Source organism: Ovis canadensis, chromosome X (genome assembly GCF_042477335.2).
Source record: "Ovis canadensis isolate MfBH-ARS-UI-01 breed Bighorn chromosome X, ARS-UI_OviCan_v2, whole genome shotgun sequence".
Lineage (NCBI taxonomy): Eukaryota > Metazoa > Chordata > Mammalia > Artiodactyla > Bovidae > Ovis > Ovis canadensis.
The window spans coordinates 101,729,458-101,745,436 of record NC_091727.1 but is presented as its reverse complement, the minus strand read 5'-3'; the positions used below and the strand labels follow the sequence as shown (position 1 = coordinate 101,745,436).

Below are 15,979 nucleotides of genomic sequence, written 5' to 3'. Positions count from 1 at the left end.
AGGTCATTTGTGTCAGACCCAAGAGTCTTTTGCCAGTACCCATGAAACAGGTTAGCTTTTTAATCTTCTAAGTGTGATAAAATCTCATATCATCAAGTTCTTGATAGTACCTTGTCTTTTCATTTCCTTAACAATGACTTCTAAAGAGCACAAGTTTTTAATTTTGATAATGTTCATCAATTTTTTTCATGGATTGTGCTTTTGTGTCATGCTTACTCATTCTTTGCCTAATCCCAGGTCATACAGATTTATTCCTGTGCTTTCTTCTAAAACTTTTTATACTTTATGTTTTACATTTAGATTTATCATCCAGTTCAGACTTTTTAAATAAAGTATTATTTTTAAGTTGAGACAGTTTTTCTTTTTTTTGCCTATTGATGTTCAATTATTTCAACACATTAGTTGAAAGGCTGTCTTTTCTCTATTTAATTGCTTTTTCATCTTTGTAAAAAATCAGCTAGCCATATGTGTGTAGGTCTATTTCTGGGCTCTCTTCTATTCCACTGGTATGTGTATTTATTTCTTCTTCAATACCACACTATTTGATTACTGTAACATTACAGTGTAATAATAGTACAGAATGTGTTTCCTACAATGTGGAAGAGTGTAATTCATATCCTATACTTTATAGTATCATCACATACTGCACCTAAAGATATAAACTAGTGAGTTCCTTAAATATTAAATAGCTAGATAGTTGGATTACAAATGCTTTATATTGTACAGAAAATGGCAGATTACATAGATTTTTAAAGAGTCTTTTAGTAACATTTGGGAAAATGGGTTTGGCTAAGCTAAGATACATTATTTTTCCCACTTAAAATAATGAAAGATAGGCTTCTGCTATCCAACATGTGCTATTCAATGTATTTTCTGTAACAGATTAGATTTAAATAATGATGGATGTCTATTCAATCTTTTTCCACAATTAAAATTCTAAATAACAATGGTGACAACAATAAAATGTTCCAGGGACTTCCCTGGTGGTCCTGTGGTTAAGAATTTGCCTTCCAACACCGGGAATGCAGGTTGAATCCTTAGTCAGGGAACCAGGAGCCCACATACTGCGAGGCAACTAAGCCCACATGCCACAACTAAGACCAAATGCAGCCAAATACATAGTTTTTTTTTTTAAAGATGTTCCATTTAGCATATAACAACTATGCCTCGTACAAAACAAATCACACTCAACTTTTTCCCCAAAAGAGAATGCCCAAACTCTCACAAGTTATCACACCCAGCTCTAAATTTAGGATTTTTGACCCATGTTCATTCCTAAGTTCAACATAATCACATACTGATATTCTATAATTTGTGGACTAAATTGTGAAGTTCAGTCACAATCAACATCCCCTAGACAAGGGGACAAGGTGAAGAGGGCACATTAACACATCTAGAACACACACACATATTGCAAAATGAGAAAATAGAAAATAGAAATAACTATTTCCATTTTCTTTCTGAAACTAGCCACAAAGCTATAGTTGCTATTTATTAATATAACTTCATACTGTTCATACTGTTCATGGGGTTCTCAAGGTAAGAATACTGAAGTGGTTTGCCATTCCCTTCTCCAGTGGACCACATTCTGTCAGACTTCTCCACCATGACCCGCCTGTCTTGGGTGGCCCCACACGGCATGGCTTAGTTTCATAGAGTTAGATAAGGCTGTGGTCCATGTGATCAGATTGACTAGTTTTCTGTGATTATGATTTCAGTGTGTCTGCCCTCTGATGCTGTCTCACAACACCTACCATCTTACTTGGGTTTCTCTTACCTTGGCTGCAAAGCGCAGCCACTGCTCCTTACCTTGGACGAGGGGTATCTCCTCACAGCCACCTATCCCGACCTTGAACGTGGAGTAGCTCCTCTCGGGCCTCCTGCCCCTGCACAGCCACAGCTTCTTGGACGTGGGGTTGCTCCTCTCGACCACTGCCCCTGACCTTGGGCGAGGGGTAGCTACTCTCGGTCATGCTAATCACGATGGTGTGATCACTCACCTAGAGCCAGACATCCTGGAATGTAAAGGCAAGTGGGCCTTAGGAAGCATCACTACGAACAAAGCTAGTGGAGGTGATGGAATTCCAGTTGAGCTCTTTCAAATCCTGAAAGATGATGCTGTGAAAGTGCTGCACTCAATATGTCAGCAAATTTGGAAAACTCAGCAGTGGCCACAGGACTGGAAAAGGTCAGTTTTCATTCCAATTCCAAAGAAAGGCAATGCCAAAGAATGCTCAAACTACCGCACAATTGCACTCATCTCACATGCTAGTAAAGTAACGCTCAAAATTCTCCAAGCCAGGCTTCAGCAATACGTGAACTGTGAACTTCCAGATATTCAAGCTGGTTTTAGAAAGGGAAGAAGAACCAGAGATCAAATTGCCAACATCCACTGGATCATGGAAAAAGCAAGAGAGTTCCAGAAAAAAACATCTATTTCTGCTTTATTGACTATGCCAAAGCCTTTGACTGTGTGGATCACAATAAACTGTGGAAAATTCTGAAAGAGATGAGAATACCAGATCACCTGACCTACTTCTTGAGAAACCTATATGCAGGTCAGGAAGCAACAGTCAGAACTGGACATGGAACAACAAACTGGTTCCAGATAAGACAAGGAGTACATCAAGGCTGTATATTGTCACCCTGTTTATTTAATTTTTATGCAGAGTACGTCATGAGAAATGCAGGGCTGGAAGAAGCACAAGCTGGAATCAAGATTGCTGGGAAAAATATCAATAACCTCAGATATGCAGATGACACCACCCTTCTGGCAGAAAGTGAAGAGGAACTAAAAAGCCTCTTGATGAAAGTGAAAGAGGAGAGTGAAAAAGTTGGCTTAAAGCTCAACATTCAGAAAACTTGAGATCATGTCATCTGGTCCCATCACTTCATGGGAAGTAGATGGGGAAACAGTGGAAACAGTGTCAGACTTTGTTTTTTGGGGCTCCAAAATCACTGCAGATGGTGACTGCAGCCATGAAATTAAAAGACACTTACTCCTTGGAAGGAAAGTTATGACCAACCTAGATAGCATATTCAGAAGCAGAGACATTATTTTGCCAACAAAGGTCCATCTAGTCAAGGCTATGGTTTTTCCAGTAGTCATGTATGGATGTGAGAGTCGGACTGTGAAGAAAGCTGAACACCAAAGAATTGATGCTTTTGAACTGTGGTGTTGGAGAAGACTCTTGAGAGTCCCTTGGACTGCAAGGAGATCCAACTAGTCCATCCTAAAGGAGACCAGTCTTGGGTGTTCATTGGAAGGACTGATGCTAAAGCTGAAACTCCAATACTTTGGCCACCTCATGTGAAGAGTTGACTCATTGGAAAAGACTCTGATGCTGGGAGGGATTGGGGGCAGGAGGAGAAAGGGACGACGGAGGATGAGATGGCTGGATGGCATCACCGACTTGATACACATGAGTTTGGGTAAACTCCGGGAGTTTACAGGGAGGCCTGGCATGCTTCGATTCATGGGGTCACAAAGAGTCAGACACGACTGAGCGACTGAACTGAACTGAATATAACTTCTTTCTTCCATTACTTATTCCATTTTCTCTTGCCCTCAGTCAGTTTCTCAGCTATTGAGTTCTTTTTGCCCAGTGGGCAGAGGTAAAGCTTCATTACTCAGAGGTTTGAGCTTTCAGTGATCTTGCCTATGTGATGTGGCTGTAATCTTTCATTAACTTTGACCCCTGAATATTCCAGTTTCAAGAGGAGCCACAGAGTTTCAGACTTAATTTTCCCTGCATGCATTGTGTGAGAGAAGCCAAACATCCCCTTGATGATCAGGATCAATCACACCAATCAAACTCATATTTTGCCTGCTGGCCCAGTGATACATGAAGCCCAAATGGCTAGGTTGCAGTCTCAACAATCTATTCAATAGAATCTCTGTTATTTCTACTGGTAGACTAATAATCAGAGTTTTAAATCAGCAGAGGCCAAAATGTGAAGAAAATACTTGCAAATGGAGGTTGAATAGGCAATTCACCATTTTAGATGATGGAGGGTAAGGTATGACCAGGGTGAATTCTGTTTAACTCTTTTTTTGCCTTTTTTCTATAAAAGAAGTTCCTTAGTCAGAAGCAGTGTTGTGTGGGATATCATAACTGTATGCCCGCGAGAGTGGTGCTGGCTGCAGTGTTGCAGTTAGGGACGGCAAGTACATATTCCTGCCCCTTCTATCATGGAAGGGGTCCAATGTAATTAATGTGCCACCAGATGGCTGGTTGGAACCTTCCTCCCAGAAGGAAATGGCACGTATCAAGAGTTTGGTATTGGCCTCTGCTATTGGCAAGTTAGGGTTGGACACTCAACTGATCTGATAACTACATCAGCCTGGGTGAGGGGACACCCATGTAATTGAGTCTGTGAAGAGCCTCTGTCCCTGCAGCCATGGCCACTTTGTATATGGGCCACTGAGCAAGATTCAGGGTGGGGCTGGCTGACATTCTTAGGTAAGTCGCCTTGTTTACGTGATTATTGAGAGCCTTCATCATAGCTAACATGCTCTGTTGGGCATTTATATGAAGCACAAATGTACTCACACTCTCTGGCCATTCCTAGAGGTCCAACTACATATTACTCCTCCCAAACCTTCTTGTCACCAGTACTACAAATTATTTTCTTTCCTAGTTCCTGAACACCAGACAATGTAGAGCCTTACCTTAGGCCACTTCTCCTTCTAAGCAAAGTGAACAACCAGATATACCAATCTTCAGGGAAGATTTTACTTTTGCACTGTCTTTCTTGGCCTGTTCCTATGTGGGGCTGGAATGTTGCAGCAATATGCTTCTGGCTGGTGCCCTAATGTCATGCAAAGCTGTACTTCAATAGATCCCTTACTGAGTAAGGACATCCATCCTCACCAGTTTGGTGAGAGGACCTGAAAGGAACAAAAAGGCAAAGGGAGGATTCTCTCCCTTTTTGAGCCAGGACATCCATCTTTTCCTACCCTCAAACATTTGATTGTGGTGCTGGTTCCTGGGCCTTTGAACTCCAGGATTTATACCAGCACCCCTGGTTCTCAGGCTTAGGATTTGGACTGAACTATACCACTGGCTTTCCCGGTTCTCTAGCTAGCTGACAGCAGACTGTGGAAGTTCTTAGCCTCCATAACTGTGTGAGACAATTTCTGTAATAAATCTTTTCATATATATATCAGTTCAGTTCAGTTCATTTCATTCGCTCAGTCGTGTCCGACTCTTTGTGACCCCATGAATCGCAGCACACCGGGCCTCCCTGTCCATCACCATCTCCCGAGTTTACTCAAACTTATTTCCATCGAGTTGGTGATGCCATCCAGCCACTTCATCCTCTGCTATCCCCTTCTCCTCCTGCCCCCAATCCATCCCAGTATCAGGGTCTTTTCCAATGAGTCACCTCTTCGCATGAGGTGGCCAAAGTATTGGAATTTCAGCTTTAGCATCAGTCCTTCCAATGAACACCCAAGACTGGTCTCCTTTAGGATGGACTGGTTGGATCTCCTTGCAGTCCAAGGGACTCTCAAGAGTCTTCTCCAACACCACAGTTCAAAAGCATCAATTCTTCGGCGCTCAGCCTTCTTCACAGTCCAACTCTCACATCCATACATGATCACAGGAAAAACCATAGCCTTGACTAGATGGACCTTTGTTGGCAAAGTAATGTCTCTGCTTTTGAATATGCTATCTAGGTTGATCATAACTTTCCTTCCAAGGAGTAAGCGTCTTTTAATTTCATGGCAATCACCATCTGCAGTGATTTTGGAGCCCCCCAAAATAAAGTCTGACACTGTTTCCACTGTTTCCCCATCTATTTCCCATGAAGTGATGGGACCAGATGTCATGATCTCAGTTTTCTGAATGTTGAGCTTTAAGCCAACTTTTTCACTCTCCTCTTTCACTTTCATCAAGAGGCTTTTTAGCTCCTCTTCACTTTCTGCCAGAAGGGTGGTGTCATCTGCATATCTGAGGTTATTGATCTTTCTCCTGCAATCTTGATTCCAGCTTGTGCTTCCTCCAGTCCAGCGTTTCTCATGATGTACTCTGCATATAAGTTAAATAAGCAGGGTGACAATATACAGCCTTGAAGTACTCCTTTTCCTATTTGGAACCAGTCTGTTGTTCCCTGTCCAGTTCTAACTGTTGCTTCCTGACCTGCATATAGGTTTCTCAAGAGGCAGGTCAGGTGGTCTGGTATTCCCATCTCTTTCCTATTGTTTCTCTGGAGAACCCTGACTAATACAACTGGTCTATAAAGAAGTCCCTATATTAGTTTGCCAGGGTTGCCATGACAAAGAACCACAGAATGGGTGGCCCTAACAACAGAAATTTACTTCCTTAGAGCTCTGAAGGCTAGAAAGAAGTCAGAAATTAAGGTATCAGCAGAGTTAGTTTCTTTTGGACCCCTCACCTCTGCCATCTTCTCCATGTGTCTTCACATGGTCCTCTCTCTAGGCCTATTTGAGTCCTGATCTCTTTTTATAATCTCCCTGGTGGCTCAGTTGGTCAAGACACTGCCTGCAATGAGGAAGACCCAGGTTCAATCCCTTGGACAGGAAGAAGGAAATGGCAATCCACTCCAATATTCTTGCCTGGAGAATCTCATGGACAGAGGAGCCTGATGTGCTACAGTCCACAGGGTCACAAAGAGTCAGACATGACTGAGTGACTTTTACTCAGTCACTCACTCACTCTTCTTAAAGGAACAGCAGTCATGCTGGATTAGGGCTCACCTCAAGGACCTTATATAACCTCAGTTATATGTTTAATGACCTTGTCTTTGGACTTGCCTGGCGGTCCAGTGGTTGAGAGTCTGACTTCCAGGACAGGGGACACGGGTTCCGTCTCTAGTCTGGGAAGATCCCACATGCCTCCAAGCAATTAAGTCTGTGTACCACAACTACTGAGCCTGAGTGCTACAACTACTGAGCCTGCACTCTAGACTCCACGAGCTGCAACTACAAAATCCTGTGCTTCACAACAAGAGAAGCCACTGCAATAAGAAGCCTGAGCACCGCAACTAGGAGTAGCCCCTACTCGCCACAACTAAAGAAAGCCTGCACACAGCAACAAAGGCCCAGCATGGACAAATGAAACATATTCAGTTTAGCCCATAACAGTTCCCATGAAACTGTAAGTGGGGGTTGACAAAAGGAAAGCAATGTGGCAGGTGGAGGCACACTGGCAGTGTGAGTCACTGCTCACAAATGTTACTTGTGCCTTCAGAACCTACTCAAAGTCAATCCATATGTATCATTTCTATTTCAAGAGCCCTCTGTACTCTTCACTAGCCAAACAGGTATATCATATAAGAATGCTATGTAATAGGGATCACTACACTGGAATTTTAAAGTCTTGATGGTGACCCTAATTTCTGAGTCTCCCATGTCTGCAGTATTGGTTACAGTTTACTATTTAGACAGTACAGTATAATGGTTAATAGAATGGACTCTGGAGCCAGCTTCTGGTTTAAGTTCCACCTTACCAATTATTAACTGGTGACCTTGGGCAAGTTACTTAAGCTTAACTTTTCTGTAAAATGTGTACAATAACAGTACCTACTTTGAAACTAATACAATATTGTAAGTCAATTATACTTAAATTAAAAAATCATTTTAAAATACCTAAAAGCAAACAAAAATAGTACCTACTTTGTAGTGCTGTTTTGAGGAATAAATTTTTAATGTAGGTAAAGTGCTTGGAGGAGTGTCTGGCATGTAACAAGAGCTATATTTGTGTTTGCTATTCCTGCTACAATTGGAAAGGAGAATAAGTTCCAGGTTTCCACCTGTCCCTTCCTTAACAGAAAAATTCTTTTTCCACGGGGAGCCAGTTGGGGTATTTTGCCAGTTGCTGGTTTTACCTAGTACAACTGTAAACCTAAGAACTGGAGAAATTACCAGAGAGTGGGTTTGTACACTCCTGGCCCCACTATGAGTTGGATTTATCCATTTATCATTTGACATTCATTAGCCCTCACTCTGACTGTGGGTAACAGTGATGCTCTCATTCACCAGGATGACTGTTAGCTCAAAGCCATTGTCTAATAAACCTTGGAGAGTATGTGGATTTTTATTTCTCTGCTACACAATAACTTTGGGAAATTGCTGTGGGTCCTTTCAGGGGTAACTAGGAAGATTTACTGTACATAATTACAATGTTACCATAACATCCTTCCTCAAGGCTCTCAGTCTCCCCTTCATTCTAGGGACCCTGGATATACAACCAGAGGAGCTATGACCCTCTCTCATGGTGACCCAACTCTCTTTTTGCCAGACTTCTTTTAGTTAAATGAGTCATGCTTCTATTTCAGTCCTAGGGCCCCATGATTCATGTAATTTCCACCAAAGATCAAACCACTCAAAACCTAGAGCCTTAAAACAACTGCCATTTATTTAATGTACAGTTGTTGGGGGTTGGCAATTTGGGCTGGGCTCAACTGGACTATTCTTTTGCTTGTGTCCCCTCTCACGTATCTGTAGTCAGCTGCTGCTAGCAGTCTTGGTGACACTATGTCTGGGAGTTGGTTGGCTATTATTTAGGGATACAGGGATAATTGGGGCATGAGTTTGATCATCCAGTCTGGTGGCAGCAGGTTTACAAGACTAGCAATAGTGCGGGCCCCAGTGCATAGGCACTTTTCTAGCTTTTGTCTGCATTGTTTTTGCCAATGTCCCATTGACCAAAGCAAGTTAAAAGATATCTTCAAGAAAAAAACAAAGCAGGTCACCTCTTGACAGATCTGTAGTATCAGTGCAAAGTTATGGATTCAGGGAGAGGAAGCACTTGTGGTGATTTTTACTCTGCCCCAGGCACCAATTTTCCCCCCACCCCCTATTCTGGAGCCCTAGCCTTTTGCAGGTATATCCCTCAATTTCTTTAGAAAAAACACTGTTCATTTTCATCCAGGAGATAAACTTCACTGGTGATGAGGGAAAGGAAGATGGTGGAACCAAAACCCAAATTATTCAACCATTTTTCAAATAATTTTTATTTATTTATTTTCTTTTTTTTTAATTTTTATTTTTACTTTATTTTACTTTACAATACTGTATTGGCTTTGTCATCATTTCCTTTCCCCTCATCCTCCCATGTCCACTTTCCGTACTGGTCCTTCTTCCCTCAAAGTGGCTCTGCTTCTGCAGCATCCTTTGCCTGCCTGAGATTTGTTGGGCTGTGGTGCCCTCCTGTATGATTTCAGTTTGAGCCAATCTGTATTCATTCCAGGAATTTATCAAACATTTTGGGCCACTAGGGGCTTCCCTGATAGCTCAGTTGGTAAAGAATCCAATTGCAATACAGGAGACCTGGGTTCGATCCCTGGGTTGGGAAGATCCCCTGGAGAAAGGAAAGGCTACCCACTCCAGGATTCTGGCCTAGAGAATTCCATGGACTGTATAATCCATGGGGTCTTAAAGAGTTGGAAAAGACTGAGCAACTTTCACAAGGTTATACAGTTCCCAAAGACAATGCATTGCCTGAGGCTGTCTTGTCTACTCTGTTTCTTCTAAAGCTGGGGTTGAGATTTTATCATTTATAGATTGCTTGCACTGTTCTGCTTGCCTTAGACAAAAATTTTAATATAAAAATGAGCAAAGGAACAAGAGCTTGGGCAACTTGAGGAGCAAAAAGACAGGGGTGAGGAGAAGGGAAAGTTAACTCAAAGCTTAACTCTTCTCTCTCCTACTGTTGCCACTGCCCCTGGGGTTTCCAAGACCCTTTTAGTCTGCCTTCCAGTCATCTAGTCCATGGGGCCCTCCTTCCTTTTGAGGCCACTATGAATGACCAATAAACATAATATTCATCTTCAACTGTAATCAAATATAAGCAAATTAAATAGAATAATGCTTTGTTTTTAGATTAACAATAATAAAATAATACATAATATGAGTGAGGATGTGGAGAAATGGACAGCTTCAAACATTACTTGAGGGAGTGGAAATGGGTACAAACTTTCTTACATGGAAATTGAATATACTGATTAAAATGAAGACTGCAAATCTTTTTTTTAGCTTATCCAAATGTTTATATATATACATATTTATTTAATATATATTTAATTGAGGTATAATTTATTTACAATATTGTGTTAGTTTCAGGTGTACAATAAAGTGATTCAGTTATATATGTGTGTGTGCACTCAGTCATGTTCAATTCTTTGTGATCCCGTGACTGTAGCCTGCCAGGCTCTTCTGTCCATGGAATTTTCCAGGCAAGAATACTGGAGTGCGTTTTCATTTCCTACTCCAGGGGATCCTTCTGACCCAGGGATCAAACTTGTGTTTCCTGCACTGGTTTACCATTGTACCACCTAGGAAGCCCTCAGTTTTATGGAAGGCTTTACTGTCTGAGCCACCAGGGAAGCCTATATATCTATATCTATATATACTTTTTCAGATTCTTTTCCACTGTAGGTTATTACAAGATATTGAATATAGTTCCCTAAGCTATACAGGTCTTTGTTGTTTATCTCTTTTATATATGAAAAAGTGAAAGTGTTAGTCATAGACATTCCCTTCTCCAAGGGATCTTCCTGACCCAGGGATCAAACCTGGGTCTCCCGCATAGCAGGCAGATTAGATTCTTCATTGCCTTTTATATATAGCAATATGATAATCCCAAACTCCTAATTTTTCCCTCTCCCTCCAGTAACCATAAATTTGTTTTCTATAAGACTACAAATCTTTTGGCAGAGTACTTTCTTTCATGCAAATGTGCAACAATATCTGTACATATAAAAGATGTCTAACCTTGCCAGTAAACAAAATATGCAAATTAAAACAATGAGATGTCCTTTTCACCTAGAACGCCCAAGATTTAAAAGAACATCAATGCCATTATTAAGAAAGTAGAGGATGTTCATGGATACCTTAGAGCTGTGTGGAAGACAGTTTGATAATATGTATCAAAATCATTAAACAAATGAAAAACTTTTGATCCACGAACTCCATTTCTAGGAATGTACCGGATGTACCGGAGTGAGACATCAGAGAAGTATATAAAGATATGCATGAGGATGCTAATCTCAACACTGTTTATGACTGTGGAAACTTTGAAACCATCCAAATATCCTTCAGTTAATGATTGGCCTGCCATAAGGAGTCATACACAGTACTACTGATCACAAAGAATCAATATAGAAGGATAAGCAAAATATATCATTATGTTTAAAAACAACTGTCAAGGCAGTATGTTAGTATGATTTCACTTTTGTTTTACTATTGGTGTGTGAAATATATATGTGTGTGTGTGTGTGCTTCGTTTATTAAAATTGACTAAAACATATACCAAGCTGTTAATAGTCTTTTTTTTCCTGGTGGTTGTGATCCTAAAAACTTTACTTTTCTCATAATATATACTTAAGGGTCAATGATTTACAAACAATTGGTAAAAATTATATATATAAAAATTAAGAAATTTTTTAAAGTTGCTAAGCTTCTCTGATAATTAAATAAATGCAAATTAGAAGAAGAATAAGATACAATTGTTGTTTATCATGTTGAGGAAAAAAATTCCAAGACTGACACTTAATGTTGTATAGAGCTTCCTTCTCTAAACTTTGACCAACTGCATGTATTAGGAAAACTTATTGACCTCAAACACTAAATATCTATGCTATGTGTAGGTTTTTTATAATAAAGATGGAATCATATGATTCATCCTCTTCTGCCACTTGCAAATTCATGTTTACAATGATGCTATTTCAATAAATTTTGGCATAAAAAAAAACTGGAAACATTCAGAACGCCCATCAAGGGACTTGTTAAATGAATTATTGAACATTATGAGCTAATATATGTATTGGTGTAGTTATCCATCTTCATGGAGAGTGAGGCAGTTTTGTGTTATTGACATGGTAAGAGCACCTTATCAACACATCACATCTGGAGGTATATTCAGGAAACGTTATCTCAGTTCATGGCTGCTGGGGCGGGGTAGGGAAAGGGAAGCTAAGCAGGGCATTTGCTTTCCATTGTTCTCATTGTGCTGTTGACAAAGTCGAAAAACTTGCTTTTAGACTTTTCCCATTAGCAGAATACTACAGATATAAAGCAAAAACAAATTAGACGCTTGAATGAATAAAGCAGAATGCACACAACTTAAAGTTAAATTAGTTGGTTTGGTGTGTTTGTACTAGCTTACAACTGGGGACCGAAAAAATTCCTAAAGGGATCTGAAGCGACAGGAAATGCGTTCAAGCTTCGAAGGAAAATTTCTAACGTTTGGAGCAAGTTTCACTTTGCTTCCATTAAAATTTAAAAATGAAGAGTTAAAAAAGGACCACTGGGGTCAGGAAGCTAGGTCTCCTGGACAAACTGCCCGCCCCTCTCCGTTGCTCCTGACTCCCCCTTAACATTCCCCCTTCCCCGTCCCAGGGCTCTGGATCCCTGGCACTCTGCCTGATCCCGCCCCACGTGGCCCCAAGGCAACCTAGGAGGGCGGCCCGGCAGGGCACCAGTGACCGCTGCGGCCAGAGCACAGCCAGAGGAGGAGGGAGCACAGCCAGAGGAGGAGGGATCCCGCAGTGCAGCGCAATTAGCAACTGCTGCCGCGCGATCCACCTACCGTGCTGATTCCCCCCGCGAGCGTCCTTCTGTCCGCTGAACCAGCGAGAAGCACCTGGCTCTGGGCGCTGTATCCCGGGCCACAGCAAACCGATGGCAGCAACAGCAGCCCTGTTGGGCGTAGCAGTGCGGCTGTCGCGCTCAGCCACGACCCGCGGCTCGTATGGCGCCTTCTGCAAGGGGCTCACGCGCACGCTGATCACCTTCTTCGACCTGGCCTGGCGTCTGCGCATGAACTTCCCCTATTTCTACATCGTGGCCTCGGTGATGCTCAACGTCCGCCTGCAGGTACATATTTAGAGCAACTAACTTTGTGGCAGTTGGGAGGCCCAGCAGGATGGCTGACCTCCACCCACTGGCTCACCCGCCCTAGGGCACAGTGACCAGCTTGCCTGGCGCACACACACTTGCTGACCTGTCCTGCTATCGCCCCATCTTTTCATATAAACGGGCAGCTAGAAATCATTATTTGCGGAAAGCCTGCAATATAACCAGGAAACTCTAAAATAAACGAGAAGGTGAATCTCAAGCAAGGAACAGAACTTAAAAATCTGAAAATCCTCAGAAATATTTAAGTTCTTCCATACATAAAGGGCTTCTCTCGTGGCTCAGCTGGTAAAGAATCAAATGAGCACGCACATTGGGAAATGACAATGAGCACAGGATGCCCTAAAGGAGAAAAGAGGAAAAGTTACCAACGACTTAAATAAGCTGCACAAGAATGGTCTGCAAATCTTCCAAATTTGAAAAAGAAGTGAAAGGACTTCCAACTGGATGGAATCAATTCTAGGCAATAGATGGATGGAGTTAGAAGCTGGAGGAAACTGATCGCATGATCTGGATGGCATACTTTTCTTCATCCCCCAAAGAAAAAAAACAGAACCTTCAAGGAAAAACAAACATTTCAGACTGTACAAGGAGAACATGCTTCAGATATGAAGCAACCTGTTTTCAAGCGTTGCGGGCAGTGTGAGAAAGGGAATCGGAACACTGGCATACGTGGATCAAGACTCTGCAATCACAGAAAATCCAATCATAGCTGCAACATCCCTATTCAATGAACAGTGTTTAAATAACCATTACAGTGGAAATATTAGTTATGCTTTTTTGTTTTTAGAGTAAATCTCTAGACAAAGCAGGGAAGACTTAATTATGGTCATAGAACAGAATGGGAATGGTAATCAACTTTGACAAGTACAGGCAACAAGTTGCCAAACAGAGGGGAGGAAAGGGAATAGTGGTGTTATTCTTCTAAACTAGCAAGTCTCTAGGTGAAAGAATAAGGCAAATTTAGGGGTTAAATTTTTAAACTGAAGGAGTTAATCAACAGGAAACTTAAAAATAGTGATACAATGGTAGGGAAGTGGGGAAGGAAAAGCCAGGAGACAGCAGGAAGGCAGCAGAAAATGTCTCAATTCATCAAAGTTAAAAAATAGTAAGAAAAGCATATTACTAGGAAAAATGGAGTTAACCTCTAAACAGACATGTAAAGTTTTTGCCTCTGGAATGGGAAAGTAAAAGTTAAGAAGGGTAGGCGGGGATTCACTGCTTTTCATTACATGTTCTTTTGTATTGGTTGATTTTTTTATTATCCTTTTAATGCATGTATTATCTTGATTAAAAATTAAAACTTATTAAAAGTGAATTTACTGCAGTTGGAAGGAAATTTGGGGGAAGGGGGTTGGGGAGTGGCCCATGAGTCCAGGTAGGTTCTGCCTTCCTATCTTTCTGCAACAATTTCCTAAACTGTTCCCTAATGAGCACATGAAATATGATTTCCTTGCTTTCTAAGTACACCATAAGACCATAAGGAAATGCCTAATGAAATGATCAGCAATCTTCAGATAGCCCAGAGCTTCCTTACGCTATGAAACTTCTCATGAGCTAATCTCTGCAATGTCATGGTTAAGGTAAAAACAAAACAAAACAAAAATGTGATTTAATTTTTCAAAACTGAAAAATTGGGCAAGTACCCCATGATGTTTAGACAAGGTTCTCACATTTTAGTATTGATCATAATAGCAAGAGGGGGGACATAAGCTAAATGTGCAACAGAAGCTGGGCTAAATAGAAATAGTCTATCAATGGAATGGGGTAGTATGTGCATGCTCAGTTGCTCAGTTCTGCCCGACTCTTTGTGACCCCAGGCTCCTCTGTCTGTGGCATTTTCCAGGCAGGAATACTGGAGTGGGTTGCCATTACTGAGCCAGAGAGAAATATATATTATATAGCATACACTCTTCTTAATTATAGAGAAATAATACTTGGAAACACTATTGCACATTTACTATAACCATGTAATATCCCAAGCACTTTGTAAGCATCATTTCATTTAATCCTCACAACTCAGAGATATGTGACTATCATCACCCCTGATTTGCAGGAGAGGAGACAAACACGGAGAAGGATAGTGGCAGAGTGATGAAATATTGCCAACAATATTATTCTTCCTACTAATGTGAGACATTCATAGCTATGATTTGTTTTTTCTTTGCGTTATTCTGCACTCCCAATGCAGAGGGCCCCGGGTTTGATCTTTGGTTAGGGAATTAGATCCCATATGCCATAAATAAGACCTGGCACAGCCAAATAAATAATAAAATAAATATTAAAAAACTTTAGTGTAAAATTCACTATCCAAGTGGATGGCATGGATGCTAGGATTTGGGGAACACAGGGTTAGACACCCCATTCCTACACCCTTGGGTTAGCACTCCCAAGTACGTGTACCACTGCACATGAATGGAGGGTCAGGTGTAACTCAGAGTCACTCAGGATTTGAATTTTAACCAAATAAATTAGGTTTGATGAGATATTAAATTCATTCTTGCAACAATACTCAAAAGCAAAATAGCTTTAATGTGGAAACTGTAACTGTAATTAAATGCAATTAATTAAACTGTAATTAAATGTCACTCTCCTCAGAAAACAGTTTTTGCCCATTAACAGAGAAACATCAAATATACACAGTTCTAAACAGTTGCAGTTTAAAATTTTTTAACTTGCATAGATTATGTACAGATTTTTGGTTTCGGGGTTCACTTTTCAAATTATTTCCCCTAATTCACTGCAGGTATAATTTCTCTTCATCTGACAGACCGGAAAAAAAAAAGAAAAAAAGACAGCTAGTGAAACCACAGCATCCTCAGGTTCATTAACCTGCTCAATTCCATGACCATCTGACTTTCATGAGCCAAATATTCCCGGCAACTTTTGGCATAGATTTAATTGTCGAGTGAGATGCAGTTCTCTTGAGCACTGCTAACACTATCCTAGAGCAACAGAAAATGTCCTTTAATTCAGGCTTTCCTAAACATGCAATTCTCTGAAAGCACCAGATGGGAGGGAACGCCTCTTTCACATATAAGATGAAAAGAATTCCTTTTCTTTCTTTTAAATTGAAGTATAGTTGATTTCCAGTGTTTC

General features: G+C 40.9%; 1 protein-coding gene across 1 annotated transcript; it reads left to right on the top strand.

Annotated features, from left to right (window-relative positions):
* The first annotated feature begins 12,439 nt into the window (after positions 1 to 12,439).
* On the top strand, positions 12,440 to 14,198 carry SMIM10 (small integral membrane protein 10). The gene has a single exon (XM_070290697.1). It carries the CDS (start codon positions 12,647 to 12,649, stop codon positions 12,851 to 12,853), a length of 207 nt encoding a protein of 68 aa, XP_070146798.1. The 5' UTR covers positions 12,440 to 12,646; the 3' UTR covers positions 12,854 to 14,198.
* Positions 14,199 to 15,979: the final 1,781 nt, after the last annotated feature.

Bases quoted from the DNA above. Each gene is read 5' to 3' on its own strand.
- SMIM10 (XM_070290697.1), top strand. From the start codon at position 12,647: ATGGCAGCAACAGCAGCCCTGTTGGGCGTAGCAGTGCGGCTGTCGCGC.